The sequence below is a fragment of the Micropterus salmoides genome, unplaced genomic scaffold, assembly GCF_014851395.1.
Source record: "Micropterus salmoides isolate LMB-PRFRI ecotype aquatic unplaced genomic scaffold, ASM1485139v1 Ms_hic_scaffold_1, whole genome shotgun sequence".
NCBI lineage: Eukaryota > Metazoa > Chordata > Actinopteri > Centrarchiformes > Centrarchidae > Micropterus > Micropterus salmoides.
In genome coordinates, this window is record NW_024040040.1 from 5019906 (window position 1) to 5043131 (window position 23226).

The window sequence follows — 23226 nt, forward strand, 5'->3', positions numbered from 1 at the left end:
GTTGCCTGTCGTAGAACAGCTAAATATATATTATATAACCTATCAATATATTGGGGGGAAGTGTTTCACCTGATATATATTATGATTGTTTCTGATGTTTCTGTGTGTTCAGTTTGTCTAACAGCTTGTTTAGGACTAGATTTGGAGGAGTCGGCCCCAGATCACATATTTGAGGATATTGAAAAGCTAATAGGACAGAAATTACAGACACATTTTTACACACTGCTGACTCAGCTAAACTTCTTCACACCCAAACTTAAATGATTTCTGACTGTTTCTCCACTGTTTTAACTCTGTGTAATAAATCCTCTTTATTGATTAAGAGCAAAACAAAAAGTTGGTTGTAAAAAGCACCAAGCTACAGAAAACTCTGCTCATTTCTCTGTGACAAAGCTGTTTTAGTGAGGAAAACTGAAAGGACAGAGACTGACTGACAAACGCTCTTCTGCTCTAAACATGAACTCTGTACTTTGTGGTGTTTCAGGAGGAAACTGCCTCAGTTCTACTCTCAGATTAGTTTCACATGTTCTCCATCAGCTCTGTATGAAACCCTGGAATGAAGACGAGAAGAAAAGACTTGGTTCATGTTTGTTTATTCATCATGTAAACCTTCAGTTTGTTCACACATCCCATCAGTAAAGTCTGTTAAATGACTCTTGTTCAATGATTTCATGCACAGATTCACTTCATCCACACAATCAGTGTGTTTGAGCAGAATCTCAGCTGTCAAAGAAAAGAATGAGCTCCTTATTGATTCTGATCAGGAGAATTACACTTTAAAATACCTCACAGTCCCTCATTTGTACGTCTCTTTGGACAACAACAACAACATTTGGTCTGCCAAACAAATAAATGTGAATGTAATTCTAGATTTCTTTCCAAAGTGAGAACAAAATCTCTGAGATAAAGGAAGGTCTGCTGCTTTCTCTCTTCAGACCCATGCAGTGGAAGAGAAACAACAACATACAAATACATCAATCCAAATATTCAACAAACATTTAGAGCTCAGACAAGTTTCCATTTTCATGCAGAGAAAAGTCAGTTCAGGTAAACAAAAGTCATCCTGAGCAGTGATAGCCTCCATGGCTAAACAGACACAGGAAGGAGCGCCGCCTAAAGAAACTCAAACATTTACACAGCAACTAATGACAAGACCTCAAAGTACCGCCCACAATGTTTGATTGACAGGTCAAGGCCACAACAATCAGCTCTCAGCAACAAACATGAAGACAAAATAAGTTGAAGGATTAAAACACAGAATTTAACCCACTGTCCCTGAAATGACTTCCGACTATTTGACTTTACAGAACTCAGCAGATTCTCCAAGAGACCAATAATAAAACCCAAGTCCAGCATAGAGAGGCTGAGTGAATGTGGTCTGGACTCTGTGCAGGAGAGTCATGGTTTCAGAGATGCTGTAGAAGGACAGAATACCTGCACTGTGATCCAGGTACACTCCTACTCTGGAGGACTGAGGAACTGAGACACGAGTTTGGACTTGGTTGAAAAAAAAGCTGTTGTTCTGAAAATATAACGCCCAAGATTTATCATTTCGTCCAAATCCAGATTCATCCCAGCTCCCTGCTCTGCTGATGTTCTTGTAGGCGACTGCTACATAAACTCCTCTCCCTCTCCTCTCCACCTCCCAGTAACAACGTCCAGTCAGACTCTCTCTACTCAGGACCTGCCAGCATTCAGTGAATCTGTCTGGGTGACGAGAATAAGACTGTTTTTTTTCCATGAATGTTGCTTTTCTGTTCCCCTCAGATAATAACAGCTGTGTGTTTGCTGTGTTTGGATCCAGAGTGATTTCACATGAATATTTTAAGAAGTCAGCTCTGGTCTTGGGCTCTGAGTCTGGTTCTGACAGTAAAACATCCACATCAGTCACTGTCTCTAAGATGTTTGTCCATTTCTCTGTCAGAACGTCCTGTAGTTTGTCTCTGACTTCTGACACAGCCGCTGTCACATCCTCAAAGTAGCGCAGAGGACGGATCTTGATGCTGGATGAGTCTGTAGATTCACTGAGTGCTGACAGTGAGGGGTAGTTGTGTAGAAACTGGTTGTGATCCTCTGTGTGTGAGAGCTGCTTCAGCTCAGCGTCTTTCCTCTTCAGCTCAGTGATCTCCTGCTCCAGCTTCTCCTGAAGCTCTTTGACTCGACTCACTTCAGTGTCCTGCTGGGATCTGAGCTGCCGCTTCACATCAGACCTTCTTTTCTCCATCAGACGGATCAGCTCGGTGAAGATCTTCTCACTGTCCTCCACTGCTTTATCAGCAGAGCCATTGATAGCCTCCACCTCCTGCTGAAGCACCTTCACATCTTTCTGTCTGTCCTGGATTCTCTGCTGGATGTTTTGTCGACTCACCTCGAGCTCTCTCTGCCTCTCGGTCCTTTCTGCTGCAGCTGAGACTGTGTCGTGGCCTTTATGTTCATCCACAGAGCAGAGATAACAGATACTCTGCTGATCAGTACGGCAGAACATCTTCATCACCTCATCGTGACGAGAGCAGATGTTCTCCTGGAGCTTCTTGGAGGGCTCCACCAGCTTGTGTTTCTTTAACGGAGCCACATCATAATGAGGCTGCAGGTGTTTCTCACAGTAAGAGACCAGACAGAACAGACAGGACTTGAGGGCTTTCAGTTTTCTCCCAGTGCAGACATCACAGGCCACATCTTCAGGTCCAGCATAGCAGTGATCAGCAGGAGCACTTGGAGTCCAGTCTTCTTCAGTTCCTCCACTAAATCTGCTAACATGGTGTTTTTCAGCAGGACAGGCCTCGGTGTGAAGGTCTGCCTACACTGAGGGCAGCTGTGGATTTTCTTCTCATCCTCTACATCCCAGAAGCTTTAATACAGTTCATGCAGTAGCTGTGTCCACAGGGAGTAGCCACCGGATCCTTCAGCAGATCCAGACAGATCGAACAGCAGAATTTTTCTCGGTCCAGCTGAACTCCTTTCTGCGCCATTTCACCTCTCAGTGGCAACGACTGTCTGAGTTTCACTTCCTCAGAAGTGCAGCTAGTTTGAGCTCTGATCTAAACAGCATGTGTCTCTGCAGTTAATGGAGCCTGTCAGCTGCTGCACGTCAGCACATGTTGGTCACACCCATCTTCAAACTGGAGATCTGAAGGGGAGGGAACAAGGAAATATATGGACAGAGTGGAGCTCGCTGTGATTGGAGAGCAGGAGGAAGAGGGAGGGGTCATCAAGCTGGGACTCAGCTCTGTGGAATTGAACTTTGTTTCCTCATTTACAGCGAAGCCTCGGTTAAAACCTGCTCCTGTCTGACTGTAAAGTTTTTAGTTGTAAAATACTTCTTGGCTCCATATTTCTCCAACTCTTCCTCAAATTCTGTTCAATGTTTCTTTGACTGGTTAAAACCAGCTGACTGACAGTAATCAAACTAAAGTGTCCTAAAATCCTTAAACTGCTGTATAATCATGTTCTCACTTCTTTGAAGTGTAAATAAAGGAGGACAAACTGAAGTCAAAGCTGCAGTCAGTGAGAACCAGAACCCAAACAAACACTAATAAAGGCGATCAGTTCAGCTTTTTGATTTGAAATGATGCCATGTGTGTAAAAGGTGATGAGGACTCTAAACACAGGTGCATCACAAGCTGCCATTTGATCACATTTGTTCTTTTCTTTGTAAACCAGTGAGTTTAAAATCAGTTCTGGACCAGTTTTATTGAGGGGGCCGGGCTGGGACCAGTTGTTTTGTCAGAGGGGCCCATTCAATCCGGGACCAAAGAAACAAAGGCAAAGTTCAAGCTTTCTAAATGTCTTTAGTGTATAATGTGATGTGTCAGTATGTTTCAGTAACTTACAGTTCTTAGTTTCAGGATCTTTTGAGTAACTTAGTTAGCACAAAAAACCTTCCTGTTAACTTTAGATCAAGTTCCATTCTTTGAAGCAACACTTCTTGGTAGAGCTTAATGAACAGTAGAAGCTCTAGTGTACAAGACATTGTCTGGATCCCAGATTGTATATTGTATCCCACTATAACTTTAGCTAGGAAACAATAAACGTCTCCATATTCACCCCTGTTATGAGTCCTGATGTGAAGAATACAGCACTCAGACTGAAAACCCCCAACTGACCAGCCACCAGCTGGAAGGCAACCGGTCTGCTAGCGGGCTGCTAGCCAACATTCACATGTCTAGCTCCTGGCCTGTTAGCATGGAGGCTAGTCATCTTCCGGGTTCCCCGCCTGTTCCACCCCCAAAGAAACCTTCTGGAGGGCGACGGGGTTCTCGCTGCCACAGACATGCTGCTCCGGGGTCCAACGCCTCATCCTCCACGTCCCCAGTCACCCAGTGGTTCCGAGACTGTGCTCCTTTGTGGCATGGAGCCTGAGCACCCCCGTCCTGCTGAGCCGACACCAGATCAGGTCAGTGAGAAGGAGGACAGGACCACAGTCAGTGGTCCGACCAACACCAGCTCCGTTGGTGGCCTAGCCGACTCCTGTTCCTGGTGCCCCTTTGGTGGTCCGACCGGCATCAGCTCCACCGGTGGTCCGATCGTCTCCTGGTCCCTCATCAGTGGTCCAACCAACACCAGCTTCGTTGGTGGTCCAGCCGATTCCTGTTCCTTGTGCCCCGTCGGTGGTCTGACCAACACCAGTCCCGCCGGCGGTCCAATCAACTCCTGGTACTTCATCGGTGGTCCAACCAGCACAAGCTCCGTAGGTGGTCAAGCCGACTCCTGTTCCTGGTCCTTCTTCGGTGGTCTGACCGCCATCAGTTCCGTTGGACCCAAGGTCTCTGTCGGTGATTCCGCCTGTTCCTGCTACGTGGTGTCCGTCGATGGTCCGACCGGAACCAGTCCCGCCGGTGGTTCAGTCAACTTCAGCTTCTCATGTCCAGTCGGTGGTCATTTGCCCAGCTGCTCAGTCTGTGGTCATCAGCCCAGCTGCTCAGCCCGTGGTCCACAGCCTAGCTCTGCCTCCTGGGGTCCCAAGCCTTCGCCGCCGGCCTCCAGACCGACCTCCGGAGAGGTATCGCCTCCTGCTTGGCCTCCAGTGGGTTTCTGCCCACACTGTTGGCTGTTCTGCCAACCCCCTGAACTCTGCCAGCTGGGTCGCCCTCTGGCTGCCCGGGGTCAGCATGGACACTTTTGTTGGGACTGTTTAGTTTTTGTTTGAAGGAATGTCTGAGATCCGTTCCTTAAGAGGGGGGTACTGTTATGAGTTGTATTTTTTCCCTGTGTGTTTCTGAGTTTTGCCATTGTTTCATGTGTCTTGTTTGCCTCTGTTTCTCTTGTTTAATTCATGTTTAGTGTCATTCCTGGTCTGTGTTCTTCAGTATTATTTTGTCCATGTTTGTGCTGTGTTCTGTTTAATCTTGGTTCAGTCTGTTAATTATAGTTTATTGGTATATTTGTGATCTGTCTGCTTATGTTCTGGATCAGTTATTTATGTTTCTTCCTGGTTATTAGTTTCCTTATGGCTTTACTGGTGTCTCTCTGTTTTTCCTGCTGTCTCTCTGTGTCTCGTTAGCCTCATGTCTTTCACCTGTGTTGCTCCCGCCCTAGTCATTATCCCTGGTATATATGTGTGGTGCTTCTGTTCAGCCCTTGTCCGGTCATTGTTCGTGTTGCGCACCGTCTGTCGTGGCTTGGAGTTGTTCTGTCTCGTGTGGTATTTCGCCCTACTTGTTCCCTGCCTGTTTCCTGCCTGTCTCATGGAGTTTTGGATGCCGATGGCGGGGACCCACCGGAGGCGGACAAAGGTGAGGCCTCTCTGGAGGTCGGACAGGAGGCCAGCGGCGCAGGCAAATCCTCCCTGGAGGCAGGCAGCAAAGGCGAGATCTCTTTGGAGGTCGAGCAGGAGCCCGGTGTAGGAGGCTTGGGACGACAGGTGGCAGAGCTGGACTGAAGGCCGGCAACTGGACAGCAGAGCCCAGCTGTCCCGCCAGTGGCGGCTACCTGAGCGGCCGCCCAAGTACAGCCTATGTGTGGGAAACACTGATATCATTATCAATCTGACCGGCCCACCCCCAAAAACAAATGGTCCGGCCCCTCTGGCATTTGCCAGAATTAGCAGATGGCCGATCCGCCCCTGTATATTTGTGGTAGCAGCTTACTAGAAAAAGGTGACAGCCTGTGTAGCTCTAGCTTCCAACACATGGCGTGTAATGTTGAGAAGCTGCAGTCTCTATTCATTCAACTTACGCTGTAAATTTCCAGCTAAACTCGAAATAAGAGTTTGCAGCAGTGAGGTAATACTCTATCTTTCCTACTTTTGAGGTGCTATTTCTTTGCACTTTTACTGAGCAACCCACTAGAATCTGAAGGCCGGCTGAGCGAGATCAAACAACTGGGTGTGTTGTCTTGTCCGGAGGGCGGTCCAAAGCATTTAACAGAGTACTTGTACTCCTGTTGTACTCTTAAACACAGGACAAGAATCGTGGGGCAAAGAGTTTGCAGCAGTGAGGTAATACTTTACTTACCACTATTTCATTCAGTTCACGGTATGCCTACAGGAAAAACCCATTGTTCCAACACCATTGGTTTCACACCACTGCAACCTGTCTCACTTTGCCTCAGTGGTAGCTTCTGCTCTACCCTCCCTCAACACATTTTCCTCTCTTGAGGTCAATGATGCCACACAATCTCTGTGCTCTACACTAAGCTCATGCCTGGATAGCCTGTATCCGCTATCCACCAACTCTGCTCACCCAAACCAGCCCCACCTGTGGCTAACTGATACCACCAGTGGGCTCTGTACTGATCTCGGAGTGGCTGAAAGAAAATGGCGAAAAACAAAAGACACGATTCCTACGAATCTCCTACAAGCCATATCTCCTACTGTGGTCCCGACAATCACTCATGTGATAAATACTTCTCTGGCTTCAGGAACCTTCCCGACCACTTTCAAAAGGGCTCAGGTTACACCCTTGGTCAAAAAGCCCTCACTTGACCCAACTCAAGTTGAGAACTATCGACCAGTGTCTCTTCTACCTTTTTTATCCAAAACTATTGAACGGGCAGTATTCAAACAGGTCTCAGAATTCCTCTCAGGGAATGACCTCTCTACTGAAAACGGCTCTTCTGTCTGTAACAGAAGCCCTAAGATCAGCTAAAGCTGCAGCCCAATCCTTGGTTCTTATCCTGCTTGACCTATCAGCTACCTTTGACACAGTCAACCACAGGATCCTACTGTCAGCTCTCTCAGCAATGGGCATCTCGAGTAAAGCACTCCTGTGGTTCGAATCCTACCTCTCGGGGCGTTCCTACAATGTTTTGTGGCAAGGACAATTATCCTCCTCCCACTGCCTCTCCACAGGGGTGCCCCAAGGCTCAGTGCTTGGGCCCCTTCTCTTCTCAATTTACACCACCTCATTGGGGCCGATTATTCGCTCGCACGGCTTCTCTTACCACTGCTACGCAGTCGACACGCAACTCTACCTATCCTTCCCGCCAGGCGATCCCACTGTCTCGGCGCGGCTCAGGGACTGTCTATCGGACATATCTGCATGGATGAAGGCTTGCCACCTTCAACTAAACCTCTCTAAGACTGAACTCTTGGTCATTCCAGCCAAGCAATCTATCCACCATAACATCAAACTACAAATTGACTCTGCAACCATCACTCCAACCAAGGTGGTGAGAAACTTGGGTGTCATGATTGCATGACCAGCTGTCCTTTTCAGACCATGTTGCTGCTGTCTCTCGGTCATGCCGCTTTGCTCTATACAACATAAGGAAAATCAGGCCCTAGCTCACTCAGTCTGCCACCCAGCTGTCACAGGCCATGGTAATGTCTCGCCTCGACTATTGCAATGCCCTCCCAGCGGGTCTTCCAGCTTGTGCGGTGAAACCCTTACAAATGGTTCAGAACGCAGCAGCGCGTCTGGTTTTTGATCAGCCCAAAAGGACTCGTGTCACTCCATTACTGTGTGACCTCCACTTGCTCCCCGTGGCCTCCGGAATCAGATTCAAGTCACTAATGCTTGCATACAGAGTGACTACTGGGTCTGCACCCATCTACCTAAACTCCATAATACAAGTATGTATTCCTTCTCAGTCCAGGCTGTTCGCATCTGAGACACCATGATGATGGAACGAGCTACCACACGCCATCAGAGTCCCTCTCTAACTTCAAGAAGCTCTTGAAAACTCATCTCTTCCGAGAGCACTTCCTCTTATAACACCTCTAACTCCTAACCTCTAACATGCACTTCCTGTGCTCTTCTTCTTCTATCCCCTACAATGATCTTGTATTGATTGCACTTTTGGAAAGGAAGATTACTTTTAACACAAATTGAGTATAATGGAATAGAGTCTGTATTTGTTAATGTTTATGCTCCTAATAATGGTCCAGAGAGGCTGATATTTTTAATGGAGTTAGGAAAAGTGCAAAAAAAATATGATGATAATGTTTGTCTAATACTTGGAGGTGATTGGAATTGTACAATAGACTTTGTTGTTGAGCCTCATAGTAAGTCAAGGGATGTATTAAAAAAAGTTATAAATGAATTTCAGTTAACAGATGTATGGAGAACGAGGAATGAAGGAGTAAAGCAGTATACGTGGCTAAGAGTGGTTGATAATAGAATTAGTGGAGCGAGATTGGATTTATCTAAAAAAGACATGGAACAACAAGGTGATGAATACTTTTATTACACCTAGTGGTTTTTCAGACCATCATATGGTCATATTAGATGTTAATTTGGAAAAAACATGCAGATCTAATTATTACTGGATTTTTAATATTAAGTTATTACAGGATGTCTCTTTTTGTGAAAAGTTTAAAGTGTTCTGGGATATTTGGAAATTGAAGAAAAATTCTTTTGAAAATGGTGGGATGTGGGCAAGACAAATATAAAAATGTTTTGTCAAAACTATGCTTTCCACTCATCAATTATACTGAAAGCAACAGTGAAAGCTTTACAAAGTGACATTGAGTTCATTGAAAGACAAGCTGTAAATAATAATGAAGCTGTACAGTGTCATAGGTTAAATAAGAAAAGACAAGAGCTAAGCTCTCTTCTACATGAGCAAGCAAAAGGAGCATTGGTAAGATCAAGATACTGTTCTGTAAAAGAAATGGATGCTCCAAGTGCTTTCTTTTTTAACCTGGAAAGGAAACATGTCCAACAAAAGATGATGTGCCATCTTCGTCGTTCGGATGGATCCGTGACATCAGATCCTACAGAAATGAGAAGACTGGCTGGAGACTTTAATAAACTATTATATACAGCTGAGAGTTGTGACATTGACTGCACTAAAGACCTGCTTAAAGACTTACCTCAGCTGGAAGAAAAAAAGAAAAAAGAGCTGGATGATGTAATAACTTTTCATGAGGTTACAGAGGCGATGAGGCAACTATCTAACGGCAGATCGCCGGAGATTGATGGATTACCGGTGGAGTTTTATCAACATTTCTGGGACCTAATAGGACCAGATTTATATGAAGTTATTTTAGAATGCATAAAAAATAATGCATTTCCGATAAGTTGTCGTCGAGCAGTTTTGTCATTGCTTCCAAAGAAAGGAGACCTTGGACTGCTAAAAAACTGGAGACCGGTATCACTGTTGTGTCTGGACTATAAGATTGTTTCGAAGTGTTTAGCAAATAGACTCAAGCACTGTCTGGATTTGTTGATCAAAAATGACCAAACATATTGCATTCCTAAGAGATCTATAATAGATAGTCTTTTTTTAGTGAGAGATATAATTGAATTTAATCAGAAAATTAAGAATGATTTAGGAGTGTTGTCATTGGACCAAGAAAAGGTGTTCGATCGTGTTGATCATGATTATCTTTTTAAAGTGTTAAAGGGTTATGGATTTGGTGATGTTTTTATTTCATATATTAAGTTGTTGTATTCGAATGTTAATGTGATGGTGAAAGTAGGGGGTGGTTTAAGTGCTCCAATACCCGTGACAAGAGGCATCAGGCAAGGCTGTCCAATTTCTGGATAACTATATAGCCTAATTATCGAAACTCTATTATGTAGGTTGAGGAAGAATTTAAATGAAATTCTAATCCCTCATGGCAACGGTCATTCTAAGGTGGTTTTATCAGCCTATGCAGATGATATTACAGTTTTTATTACAGAAAAAGAAGATATTGAAATTTTAACAAAAACTATTGAATTGTATGAAAAAGCCTCCTCTGCTAAGGTCAATTGGACAAAAAGTGAAGGTTTTATGATTGGCAATTTGGAAAATTTTCCACAACTTCCAGGAAGGTTGCAATGGAAGAAAGATGGACTAAAGATTTTAGGAGTTTTTTTAGGAAATGATCAATTTCAGAAGAAAAACTGGGAGGGTTTGGTAGAGAAGGTGTCTGCCCGATTGTCGAAGTGGCGATGGCTATTACCACAATTGTCATATCGAGGAAGGGTGCTGGTAATAAACAATCTGGCTGCTTCTATTCTGTGGCACAGGACTATGGTCATGGAGCCACCAGAGGAACTGATCTCCAGTATAGGGCAATAGTGAATTTCTTCTGGGATGGACAACATTGGTTGAAGCCTGCCGTGTTATACCTACCAGTGCAAGAAGGCGGCCAAGGACTGGTGGATGTGAGAAACAGAGTCTGTGGTTTCAGGATACAAGCGGCACAGAAATTTCTGTATGACAAAGATGTGCTTTGGGGAAAGACTGCAAGTGCGATCATGACGAGAGTTGGTGGCTTTGGACTGGATAAACAACTCTTTAATGAAGCTTGAAGAAATGAACTTGTCTGAGCTCACTGTGTTTTACAGGGCTATGTTGCAAACATGGAGAACTGTTAGAAGAGCAGAATGGAATATGGACAATCTAGAACTTTGGGCACCAGAGGAACCACTTTTTTTAATCCATCAAACCAGAATACTGTCTTCTGTGACTGTATGACAATGTCTATTAAGGAATGGAATTGTAAAGCTGGATCATTTATTGAATGACGAAGGATGGAAACCGATTAATGAACTTCACGAAGCAACAGGATTGAGATCTTCACGTCTGGTGTCAAAACTAAAGGAAGAAATAAACAACGCATTACCAAGTGGGTACAGAAGTTTTATTGCACAAAAAAGACATGAGAATAACCAGGACATGGGGGATAATGTGCAATTTCCAGAACTGGTCATTTCTCCAGCAATGAAGGAGGATGATGAAGAAGAAGTGGTCGACACCATTCTATCCTTTGGGAATCCTCAGTTTTGTTCCTTTAAAAGCATGTCAAAGAAGGAAATGTAAAACATTACAGTAAAGGCCATTCATCAGGACTCTTTTAGAAAACAGAAGGCTTCGAAGTGGCCAGATTTGTTGAGGCCAGACTTCCTGATAAGAGACAGGTGGAGGGCCCTATATAAGCCTCCTGTAGAGAAGCGCTCCGGCGATCTACAGTGGAGGATTATTTATGGGGCGATAGCAACAGACGGACATGTGGCACACCTGAAAACAGCGGTAAAGGGGGAATGTCGATTCTGTGGGAAAAAAGAGGATTTGGAGCATTTGTTTTTAAAGTGTGAGAGATTAAAAGGTATTTTTAAATTGCTTGGGAGCTGGTTTAGGAAATTTGATGAGGAGTTTTCTGGTAGGGTGTTTATTGGAGGAATCAAATATTCATTTTCAAAAAGGAAAAAAATGTGTCTTTTAAATTACCTAATTGGAACAGCTTAAAGGTCTAAAATTGGCAACTATAGATCCCGAAGAGATGTGCAAGCGGCTTGTAGCGGGGAGGCTTAATATTAAATTTGCGTATTATAGGTTGACAAATAATTTATTTGGTTTTTGTGAGATATGGTGTGTTGATGAAGTGTTATGTATGTTGCATGAGGATCAGTTTGTTTTGAAATTTTTATTTTTTTAAAAGGAGTTTTATAATAAGAGTACAAATGGTTTTATGGTGATGGTTACTTTGTTCATAATCTTGAAGTAAAAATGTATAAATAAAGGTATTGTTAAACCTCTCTCTCTCTCTCTCTCTCCTTCCTTCACCCCCAACCGGTCGAGGCAGATGGCCGCCCATCCTGAGCCATGGTTCTGCTCGAGGTTTCTGCCTCTTAAAAGGAAGTTTTTCCTTGCCTCTGTCTCCTAGTGCTTGCTCTTGGTGGGAACTGTTGGGCTTCTGTAAATAGCATCATAGAGTACGGTCTTGACCTGCTCTTTTATGAAAAGCGCTGTGAGATAACTGTTGTTGTGATTTGGCACTATATAAATAAAATTGAATTGAAATTGAATTGATGTGATATGTACTGTGAACTCTTACTAGTATTTATTGCTGCTCTTACTAGTATGTATTGTCAGTTGTAGATCTGTAGTTGATGCTCTGTTGATGATTGTATGTTGTTCCTCAAATGTAAGTCGCTTTGGATAAAAGCGTCTGCCAAATGAGTAAATGTAAACTGAGGCTTTTTGAAGACCCTTTATCTCTCTCTTTCTCTTGCCTGCCATTCACCGGTCTTGTGCAGAGTTTAGCCTGCATGCCATGCTGCTGACAACTGCATGCACGTTGCGGTTCCTGGTGGGTCTATTTCAGGTAGCCGACTATTTTAAAACGATTTAATATTCTTTGTGTGGTTCATCAACGGTGATAAATTATCCGAAAGTCCTGCGCGGTGCAGACGACTCTGCACAACTCCGGTGAAGCTGGGGCTCCGTCTCTTCAGCCACTAAACACATACACGCTACGCCTACACATGCACACTGACGACCCAGGGTTAGGGTTACAGTTTTGGATTTATTCACCCACTTTAAAAACATTTATTGAAAGTTTTTTCTTTTTACATGTTTATTTACAGCATTAAACGATAGTTGAAAGTCCGACTTCACCGCAGGCGCGCTCCTGCGGCAGGGGGGGCACTTTCTATCAGGGATAACTAGCTTGGCACGATGCTGATGATGTGGCCCTGGTTGGCCTTCTGTGTGAGGGGGACTCTCCAAAAGATGGCCCATATTTTAATCATGTAGTTTCTCTGCAGCAGTGGTGTGAGGAGAGTGGGTTTAATAAATGGAGGTGAAACCAAAGAACTGATCTTATCCAGCAACACACAAGAGTCTCCTGATAAAGTTCACCCTTTGACCTTCACTGGATCCCCTGTAGAAACTGTCAGCCGTTTAAACATCTGGGAGCTGTGACTGATGGCCGCCTGAACTTCACACAGAGAGCTGACTGGATTTTTAAGGAAGCAAACAGAGATTGTATCTTTTAGCACTTTTAGTGCTTTGACACCATTTACCATGATGTGTGACACAATGCACTTTTACTAGGAAGCTTTTTATCAGCCTAAAAACATGTTGTGAACTCAAAGTGCAGCCAAAGTGAGCTGAGGAGCTTTAACCTCCACTACATCCCTGGTTAGCAGGATGAAGGCGCCCTCTTGTGTTGTGCATCACTTTCCACACTTCACTTGTTAACCTGCTGTGATGTTCACTGCAGGAAGACATGGAAACACTTCACTGAGCCTTTGGCAGCTTCAAACAGCATCAGTAAAGAGACATTTAAATAGATGGAATATCACACTATGTCACTTTGTTTACAGCAGTCACACCCTGTAACACTGATGCTGCATTCAGGTCACATGGGAAAGACGGTGAAGAAGAGTTTCCAGCTCACAAAGATTCTTCCCATCAGATCTCAGGTTGTAAATAGTATTTGGGAATATTAGATTTGAGGCTGGAGGTTAAAATGTCTCTGCAGTTTGAACCCTGAACATATTTCAGGACAGAACAACGTTTCTTCTCTTATTTCTGGTGTTTTGGCCCATTCCTAAAAGCCCCTGTCCATCAGCTGGAAGTTCTCAGTTCAGAGGTGGGAAGTAACGAATTACAATTACTCATGTTACTGTAACTGGGTAGTTTACTTGTGTACTTTTTGAAGCAGTTTTTTAAATCTGTAATTTTACTTTTACTTAAGTAGCCTATTTTTGTTTCAAGTATTGTACTTCACTACATTTTCAGTCACATCCGTTACTGAGTAAACAAAAAGTGCAAGTAAAAACTTGCGACCTCTTTGGCTTCAAGAGATCAGCACTGACCGCTGTCATTCATCAAAAAAACAAGTTTTATTTTTTTAGGTTTTAACTATCACTCCTTGCCTCCTTGGCTGCGGTCTGCGATCATTTTCTAGTTAAGTAGGCCCATGTAGTAGCCTATGTAGATTTATAATTATGGATTTATGCTTTTAGGAGTCTGTTCACATTGATATAAGCTAATAGTCCAGCCTCCTCAGTGTCTGCCTAGAAAAATCGGTGCCCCTGAACAAATATAGGTTAGTCGAGGACCCCTGATGTAGAGTTCAGTTCAATAATATTTGTACCATTCTATTGGTAGTTAAAAATAAGTTTACAGTTTGGTAAGGTACTTTGCTCAAAATAGCCAAAAGGATAGGTGATAGGTGCATGATGAAATCCAATTTTGGTTAGCTTTAACAACTTGCTGGTAACTATTTATTTATTATACTAACACTTATAATATCCCATTAAAATGACCACTTGTTTGAATGTAAATAGTCTAGTGATATGATTTCACAAACAGCCCAGTGTTTCCCATTTTCCCAGTCCACTGCGGCCTGTTATAGTCTAATAATAATAATGAAGCGAAAACATTCTCAAAACTTCTCATTTTAACATTGATTTGGCAAACTAACAAACTTATTAAATCGCAATAGACTACTATTTAATATAGCAAGTAGCAGTGGCGGTTCTAGACCAGTTTTATTGAAGGCCGGTTCATAGAAGTTAGTATGGCTTGTTTCTACTTCTGCCACCAGTATGTCATTTTTAATTTCTCTGGTAGAGTTGAGCTTTGTCTTCTCTTTCAGCTTCTGCAGCTTGTGGTTATCCATTCCACCCTTCTTTCCTCTGTGCGTGTGTGTGGAGAAAATGTAAAACTGAAGTCAAGAGCTTTATACTGGTTATACTGGGCAGCTTGCAGATGTGGGAATAGAAATGGATGTAAAGAAGAAGGATGCTGAAAATAAACAGGTTTAATAAAACTCCTCTGGATAAATAAAACATGAATCAGTGATATTTTAATGTTATTAACAGCTGACCTCGTTGCAGCAGAGGGTTGTTGTCCTTCAGAATTAATAAAGTTGGCCTCTAGTAACTTCTCACTAGTAACTTTTCCATTAATTACTAGAAACTATTTTTCAGTTACCAGTAACTCATCGCACATTTTTACTATTTAAATCACTTTTTCATTAGTTACAATAGAAACTGATTGAATAGTCACTACTAGTAACCATTTCCATTATGATAGTCACTATTATTTAGCTACTATTTTCTCTGTTACTAGTAACTATTCGATTCTTAATAGTCAGAATGAAAATGTTACTATCAACAAAGCATTTTACTATCATTAATAAATGACCGGTGTTGTTGTTGTGATACTAGTATCTTAGTTACTAATAACTAATGAATAAGTACTAGTATCTAAATAATAGATACTAGTAAAATGGAAATAGTTACTTTTAACTAAGGAATAGAAGATATCTGAACTGCAGAGACCAAAATATTTCAATGGAAATAGGAACTAGTAACTAGAACTTCCTCTGTGCTCCTCTCAGCTCTCTCTCTTCAGACGGCCGTCCTTCTCCAGGTCCAAGCAGACCAACGGCAGGGACCAAACCCCAGCGGAGGGGGTCGTCCATGGGGACGCGGCCGTCCAGGGAGAGCCTCCCTCCTCTTCTGCCGCTGAGAGTCCCGGATACAAAGAGAGGCGGAGCACAGCAGAGCGCTTTGCCCTCTGTTTCGTTGGCCCCAGATCACATATTTGAGGATATTGAAAAGCTAATAGGAAAGAAATTGCAGACACATTTTTACACACTGCTGGCTCAGCTAAACTTAAATGATTTCTTACTGTTTCTCCACTGTTTTAATTCTGTGTAAAAAATCCTCTTTATTGACTAAGAGCACAAACAAAATGTTGGTTGTAAAAAGCACCAAGCGACAGAAAACTCTGCTCATTTCTCTGTGACAAAGCTGTTTTAGTGAGGAAAGCTGAAAGGACAGAGACTGACTGACAAACGCTCTTCTGCTCTAAACATGAACTCTGTACTTTGTGGTGTTTCAGGAGGAAAACTGCCTCAGTTCTACTCTCAGATTAGTTTCACATGTTCTCCATCAGCTCTGTATGAAACCCTGGAATGAAGACGAGAAGAAAAGACTTGGTTCATGTTTGTTTATTCATCATGTAAACCTTCAGTTTGTTCACACATCCCATCAGTAAAGTCTGTTAAATGACTCTTGTTCAATGATTTCATGCACAGATTCACTTCATCCACACAATCAGTGTGTTTGAGCAGAATCTCAGCTGTCAAAGAAAAGAATGAGCTCCTTATTGATTCTGATCAGGAGAATTACACTTTAAAATACCTCACAGTCCCTCATTTGTACGTCTCTTCGGACAACAACAACAACAACATTTGGTCTGCCAAACAAATAAATGTGAATGTAATTCTAGATTTCTTTCCAGAGTGAGAACAAAATCTCTGAGATAAAGGAAGGTCTGCTGCTTTCTCTCTACAGACCCATGCAGTGGAAGAGAAACAACAACATACAAATACATCAATCCAAATATTCAACAAACATTTAGAGCTCAGACAAGTTTCCATTTTCATGCAGAGAAAAGTCAGTTCAGGTAAACAAAAGTCATCCTGAGCAGTGATAGCCTCCATGGCTAAACAGACACAGGAAGGAGCGCCGCCTAAAGAAACTCAAACATTTACACAGCAACTAATGACAAGACCTCAAAGTACCGCCCACAATGTTTGATTGACAGGTCAAGGCCACAACAATCAGCTCTCAGCAACAAACATGAAGACAAAATAAGTTGAAGGATTAAAGCACAGAATTTAACCCACTGTCCCTGAAATGACTTCTGACTATTTGACTTTACAGAACTCAGCAGAGTCTCCATAACAAGAAAACCCAAGTCCAGCACAGAGAGGCTGAGTGAATGTGGTCTGGACTCTGTGGAGGAGAGTCATGGTTTCAGAGATGCTGTAGAAGGACAGAATACCTGCACTGTGATCCAGGTACACTCCTACTCTGGAGGACCGAGGACCTGAGACGGGAGTTTGGACTTTGTTGAACCAAAAGTTATAACTGTTGTTCTGATAATGTAACGCCCAAGATTTATCATTTCCTCCAAATTCACATTCATCCCAGCTCCCTGCTCTGCTGATGTTCTTGTAGGCGACTGCTACGTTAACTCCTGTCCCTCTCCACTCCACCTCCCAGTAACAACGTCCAGTCAGACTCTCTCTACTCAGGACCTGAAAACATCCAGTGAATCTGTCTGGGTGACGAGAATAAGACTGTTCTACTATCATGAATGTTGCTTTTCTGTTCCCCTCAGATAATAACAGCTGTGTGTTTGCTGTGTTTGGATCCAGAGTGATTTCACATGAATATTTTAAGAAGTCAGCTCTGGTCTTGGGCTCTGGTTCTGACAGTAAAACATCCACATCAGTCACTGTCTTTAAGATGTTTGTCCATGTCTCTTTCAGAACGTCCTGTAGTTTGTCTCTGACTTCTGACACAGCCGCTGTCACATCCTCAAAGTAGCGCAGAGGACGGATCTTGATGCTGGATGAGTCTGTAGATTCACTGAGTGCTGACACTGAGGGGTAGTTGTGTAGAAACTGGGTGTGATCCTCTGTGTGTGAGAGCTGCTTCAGCTCAGCGTCTTTCCTCTTCAGCTCAGTGATCTCCTGCTCCAGCTTCTCCTGAAGCTCTTTGACTCGACTCACTTCAGTGTCCTGCTGGGATCTGAGCTGCCGCTTCACATCAGACCTTCTTTTCTCCATCAGACGGATCAGCTCGGTGAAGATCTTCTCACTGTCCTCCACTGCTTTATCAGCAGAGCCATTGATAGCCTCCACCTCCTGCTGAAGCACCTTCACATCTTTCTGTCTGTCCTGGATTCTCTGCTGGATGTTTTGTCGACTCACCTCGAGCTCTCTCTGCCTCTCGGTCCTTTCTGCTGCAGCTGAGACTGTGTCGTGGCCTTTATGTTCATCCACAGAGCAGAGATAACAGATACTCTGCTGATCAGTACGGCAGAACATCTTCATCACCTCATCATGACGAGAGCAGATGTTCTCCTGGAGCTTCTTGGAGGGCTCCACCAGCTTGTGTTTCTTTAACGGAGCCACATCATAATGAGGCTGCAGGTGTTTCTCACAGTAAGAGACCAGACAGACCAGACAGGACTTGAGGGCTTTCAGTTTTCTCCCAGTGCAGACATCACAGGCCACATCTTCAGGTCCAGCATAGCAGTGATCAGCAGGAGCAGCTTGGAGTCCAGTCTTCTTCAGTTCCTCCACTAAATCTGCTAACATGGTGTTTTTCAGCAGGACAGGCCTCGGTGTGAAGGTCTGCCTACACTGAGGGCAGCTGTGGATTTTCTTCTCATCCTCTACATCCCAGAAGCTTTTAATACAGTTCATGCAGTAGCTGTGTCCACAGGGAATAGCCACCGGATCCTTCAGCAGATCCAGACAGATCGAACAGCAGAATTTTGCTCGGTCCAGCTGAACTCCTTTCTGCGCCATTTTACCTCTCAGTGGCAACGACTGTCTGAGTTTCACTTCCTCAGAAGTGCAGCTAGTTTGAGCTCTGATCTAAACAGGATGTGTTTCTGCAGTGAACGGGGCCTTTCAGCTCCTGCACTTCACCACATGTTGGTTACACCCATCTTCAAACTGGAGATCTGAAGTCAGTGAGAACCAGAAGCCAAACAAACACTAATAAAGGCGATCAGTTCAGCTTTTTGATTTGAAATGATGTAATGTGTGTAAACGGTGATGAGGACTGTAAACACAGGTGCATCACAAGCGCCCATTTTATCACCTTTGTTGTTTAAAATCCAAGACTTCCACTTTAACTTCCTATAGTGTGCTGATTACGTGGCCCTGGTTGGCCAACTGTGTGAGGGGGACTCTGCAAAAGATGGCCCATATTTTAATCATGTAGTTTCTCTGCAGCAGTTGTGTGAGGCGAGTGGGTTTAATAAATTGAGGTGAAACCTAAGAACTGATCTTACACACTGCAAAAACTAAAATCTTAGTACGATTAGTTATCTTAATTAAAGGCAAAATATACTTGTTTTTTGTCTGACAAGATATTTCTTCTTACCAGGCGGCTTTTATGTTAGAGAATTTCACTTGTTTCAAGTTTTTTTGGCCTTAAGTAGCAAGTGAATCATTCTTTTTCTGTTGGCAGATAATTTTGCTTATTTTAAGTAATTTTCCCCCAATTCTAATGCTTTTTTCTTATTTTTGAGAGCTCAGTTTTTGCAGTGCAGGGCTGTGGTACACAGGCAGCACAGGAAACAGAACTGATCAGTTCACAACTCATAGCAACTGTGGGTCTCTAGGTTTGAGTCGTTCATTTGTCATGTGACAGCTCGTACAGTGGAGCAGGAATGAGCTACTCGTCCATATAGGCGAACTAGGCAATTGTCTAGAGTGGCACTTTTGTAAGGGTGGCAAAATGTGTGCCAACAATTCGCAAAATAGGCTATGAATTGCTGAGCTGCCTCTGCCCCGCCCCCTGCACGAGTCATGACTCAGGGTCAGTACAAGGAACTAGCCTACTGCAGGATGTCTAAACGACTGAAATTATCTGGTTGTGAATATAAAAGAGAAGACTATTGAAGGAGAAAGCGCACCAACAACAGAGGGGTTCGTTGTTAAAATATATTGATCCAGGGAGTATTTGCAAGAATGACACACCTTCAAGTCCATCACAGAACCAAGAGACCACTAGCACAGCTAACGTTAACGCCCTTGTTAACGTTACTTCACCACCACCATGCCCATGTGCGCCTCTACAAGAGGCATGACCAGAGCAGGCACTAACCCGCCTTCAAATCTACCGTCAAGTCCATCGCCATGTCAGGAGATTGTCAAACCCGCTAACGTTACCAGAATTTCTACAGAAGAAGAAACAGCAGGTGCTAGCAGCATCCCGAGAGCAGATGCTAACATTAGCCTGCCTTCAGATCTACGGTCAAGTCCACCATCACCAGGTCAGGAGATTGCTTACTCAGCCAGTGACATTGTTCCACAAGAAACAGCAAATGTCAGCAGTATCATCGGACCTCAGACAGCTGAACAAATAAATGTACACAGTGAGGATACTTTTAATGATCCCAGTAATTGGCCAACAACAGTAACCCAAGGACGTAGAGACATTTTAATTGAGAGAGGACCATATCAAGTCAAAGGAATTGATTTTCCCAGAGACAGTGCACACAGAAAGTGGAGAAAGGCTGGAAAGGCCCTGGCTAGTTTATTCAGTGAGTAAAGATGTTACGTTTTACTTCTGCTGTAAACTTTTGTGGAAGCGAGAGAAAAATCAGCTCTTGGAAGAGATGGTGTTAAAGACTGGAAGAATTTGTCAAGCATCCTTAGCAACCATGAAAAATCAACTGAACATATTGAAAGTTTGTTGTGAAGTATGGGGACAGAGTGGACCCAAACGCAACTCTGGGGATTAACAGGTTTTATTTGGGGAAAAATGGGGTTGAGGGACTGGAGTTGAGGGAGAGGTGGATTCCAGGGAAACGCAGGCACGGGGAACCAAGGAGACTGAGACCGGAGAGCCAGGGGAACACTAGGGGCCGAGGAAGAGAGTAGGCACGGGAGAACTGGGAGGACGCCGTGGGGGAAGTCCGAGGGGAGAGGGCAGGTGAACGAGCCCAGCTGACTTGGCTCAGGATGAGGGTAAGTGAACCTGGGGAGAGACCGACAGAAAAACAGGGTCAGACACAGTAGAGACAAAGCACAGGGAAATCGAAAAGATGCTCAATACTTGTGAGCTCGAATGGTGAAGTGGCACCGGGTAAGAAGCGACGACGATCAAGCAGCAATGGAGTGGAGAACCAGGGTAGAAGTAGCCTACTGTGGGAGATGGGGCTGATTGCTGGCAGGTGTGGCAGGCAGAGGAGGTGGCTGACGAGGTGCAGGTGCGGGTCATTGGCTGGGCTCAGGAGCAGAGGGAGAGAGAGAGAGGGAGCACACATGGGGGAGGAGACACAGGGAGGCAGGCAGAGTACAGAGAAAACCAGGGAAAAAACAGAATCGCAGACAAAAGAGAAAAAACCAGGACACTCACCGTCAGCCGGGCAGCCAACACAACAAAGTTTTCATAAATGGAAAGAGTTGGACATAAGATCGGTCCCGCAAAACACCATAGATGCACAAAATCAGCGGAAACTTGCTGCCGAAACAATACACTGGCAAAATGTGTTGCAGCGGTTGATTAGTCTCATCAGAGTAATGGCTATGCAAAACCTGCCATTCCGTGGTAGCACAGATAGATTATTTGAGCATAACAATGGCACTTTCCTGAAACTAGTGGAGATGATTGGTCTTTTTGACAGCGTTATGGCTGAACACATGAGGAGAGTGACTTCTAAAGAAACACACGTTCACCATTTAGGCAAAGATATTCAAAATGAAGCCATTGCAATGCTGGCATCCCAGATTCAGCAGGAAATTCTCACGATGCTGAGGTCAGCTAAATACTTCTCTATCATTTCAGATTGTAACCCCGATGTAAGCAGGAAAGAACAGATGACCGTGATTGTATCAAACATGAGAGGTAAGATGTCTATGAAGATTCTCAGTCATCCAGGTCATAGTTATCCAACGAAGGTTAAAGTCAAGGGCAACTGGACTTGGTTGAATATACTGGAAGACATTTCGTCCCTCATCCAAAGGATGTCTTCAGTTCTGACTGACTGGCAGGGAAACTCAGTTATTTAACCTCAGTTGGGTCGTTTGACAGGATCGTCGATACTGCTGATTCGTTAGTGTTCCTGGTTGCTGTAACAACAGTCGTTAGGACTACTGGAGGCCAAGACTGAACGACCATCGTTGGTATCTTCACCTGAGGCCAATAGGTTACGTTTGTTGAGTTTCCTGGGAAGTGATGAAAGGACAGCATTGTAAGTGGTGGATAAGTGGTGGCGTAGACCCCCTCCCCTGTTCAATGACGGCTTCTCGACCCTGGTGTAGATGCTTCCTTGCTTTTCTTGTGTTTGGGTGTGCGGTCTTTGGGGTGTACCAGCATCTGTCTTAGTGTGTTCTTGGGTTTAAAAAACAAAGGGATGTTGTGTTTGTTGAAAATCCTCCTGAGTTTCTCTGATACTCCAGACACGTATGGAATCACAATGTTGTTGCGTTTGACCTTCTTTTCCTCCTCCCCTGTAGTTTTGTTCTTCTTGGATTTTGTGGCTGTCTTCACAAAGGTCCATTTAGGGTATCCACAGGCTGTAAGTGCCCCCTTCAGGTGGTTCTGTTCCTTCTCTCTGGCTTGGGCGCTTGTTGGTATGTTTTCCGCTCTGTGGTGCAGTGTTCTCATGACCCCTAGCTTGTGCTCCAGTGGGTGGTGTGAATCAAACAGTAGGTATTGGTCTGTGTGTGTGGGTTTTCTGTAAACCCTTTGGATGAGGGACCAAACGTCTTCCAGTATCTTCAACCAAGACCAGTTGCCCTTGACTTACCTTCGTTGGATGAGAGGTAAGCATAGTGGTGTGCAAAAAAGAGTGCTAGACATAAACCCAAGGGCTTTTTATGTGCCTTGCAGCGCCCTCTCTCTTAACTTGGTAGTTAATGATGCAGCGTCATGTTGTCTGCAGGCAGTCAACTTCTTTTCAGCTTTCCAGGAGGTTTATAACTTTTTCCCTGCTTCCACCTCTCGCTGGGACGTGTTAAAACAGCACATAAGTGAGCGTGGCCTCACAGTCAAGCCTTTAAGTGACACGAGATGGGAAAGTCGGGTCGATGTGCTCCATCATAATGTGGTATGACATTTTTTATGAGATAAATGTGACCAGCAAAATACTACAGACGACGAGTCTTGATGTACCTCGTGCAGTGGCACAGCTGAACTTGACAAAACGATTCCTGGTGGACTATCGCGCAGACAGTAGTTTTGAGAGAGTCCTGTCCAATGCAAGAGTATTGGCAGAGGCTTTGGAAACAGAGGCCCGCTTTCTTCCACCAAGTGCAGTGCGACCACGAAAGAGGAAAAAAAAAATTCACTATGAAGGAGAGGATGAGGCAGTGATGGATCCACAACAGGATTACAAAGTGTTTTTCTTTCCAGAACACTGGACTGCTCTATTAATGCTGTTGAAGAGCGTTTTTCTCAACTCCAGGAGCACGGGAACACATTTGGGCTGTTGTATGACATTGCATCCATCAACGAGAAAAACGCTACTGACGTTCTCCAAGAATGTACAGCGCCGGAAAAAGCCCTGACACACGGA

The 23226-nt window shown here is 43.9% G+C and overlaps 4 protein-coding genes and 2 pseudogenes across 4 annotated transcripts in view; 2 read left to right on the plus strand and 4 right to left on the minus strand.

Annotated features, from left to right (window-relative positions):
- LOC119904126 (tripartite motif-containing protein 16-like) overlaps positions 1 to 2984 on the minus strand; it is an 8883-nt gene extending 5899 nt beyond the window's left edge. Inside the window, exon 1 of the mRNA XM_038720592.1 lies at positions 2957 to 2984. Within this exon, the coding sequence (XP_038576520.1) occupies positions 2957 to 2969 (13 nt within the window). The 5' untranslated portion in view covers positions 2970 to 2984. The remainder of the gene's footprint in view (positions 1 to 2956) is intronic.
- LOC119910112 (nucleotide-binding oligomerization domain-containing protein 1-like) overlaps positions 1 to 23226 on the minus strand; it is a 1078472-nt gene that overhangs the window by 446896 nt on the left and 608350 nt on the right. The gene's annotated exons all lie outside the window — the stretch shown is intronic.
- Positions 1 to 23226, plus strand: part of LOC119881802 — a 727332-nt gene that overhangs the window by 165508 nt on the left and 538598 nt on the right. The gene's annotated exons all lie outside the window — the stretch shown is intronic.
- On the minus strand, positions 577 to 2993 carry LOC119904045 (annotated as a pseudogene).
- On the plus strand, positions 7126 to 15718 carry LOC119915603 (annotated as a pseudogene).
- Positions 16108 to 18526, minus strand: LOC119904499 (tripartite motif-containing protein 16-like). Its single transcript, XM_038721249.1, has one exon. The coding sequence runs from the start codon at positions 18497 to 18499 to the stop codon at positions 16826 to 16828; it is 1674 nt and encodes a 557-aa protein (XP_038577177.1). The 5' UTR covers positions 18500 to 18526; the 3' UTR covers positions 16108 to 16825.

What these genes read in the sequence shown, in the direction of transcription:
- LOC119904499 (XM_038721249.1), bottom strand. Translation starts at nt 18,499, where the DNA reads ATGGCGCAGAAAGGAGTTCAGCTGGACCGAGCAAAATTCTGCTGTTCG.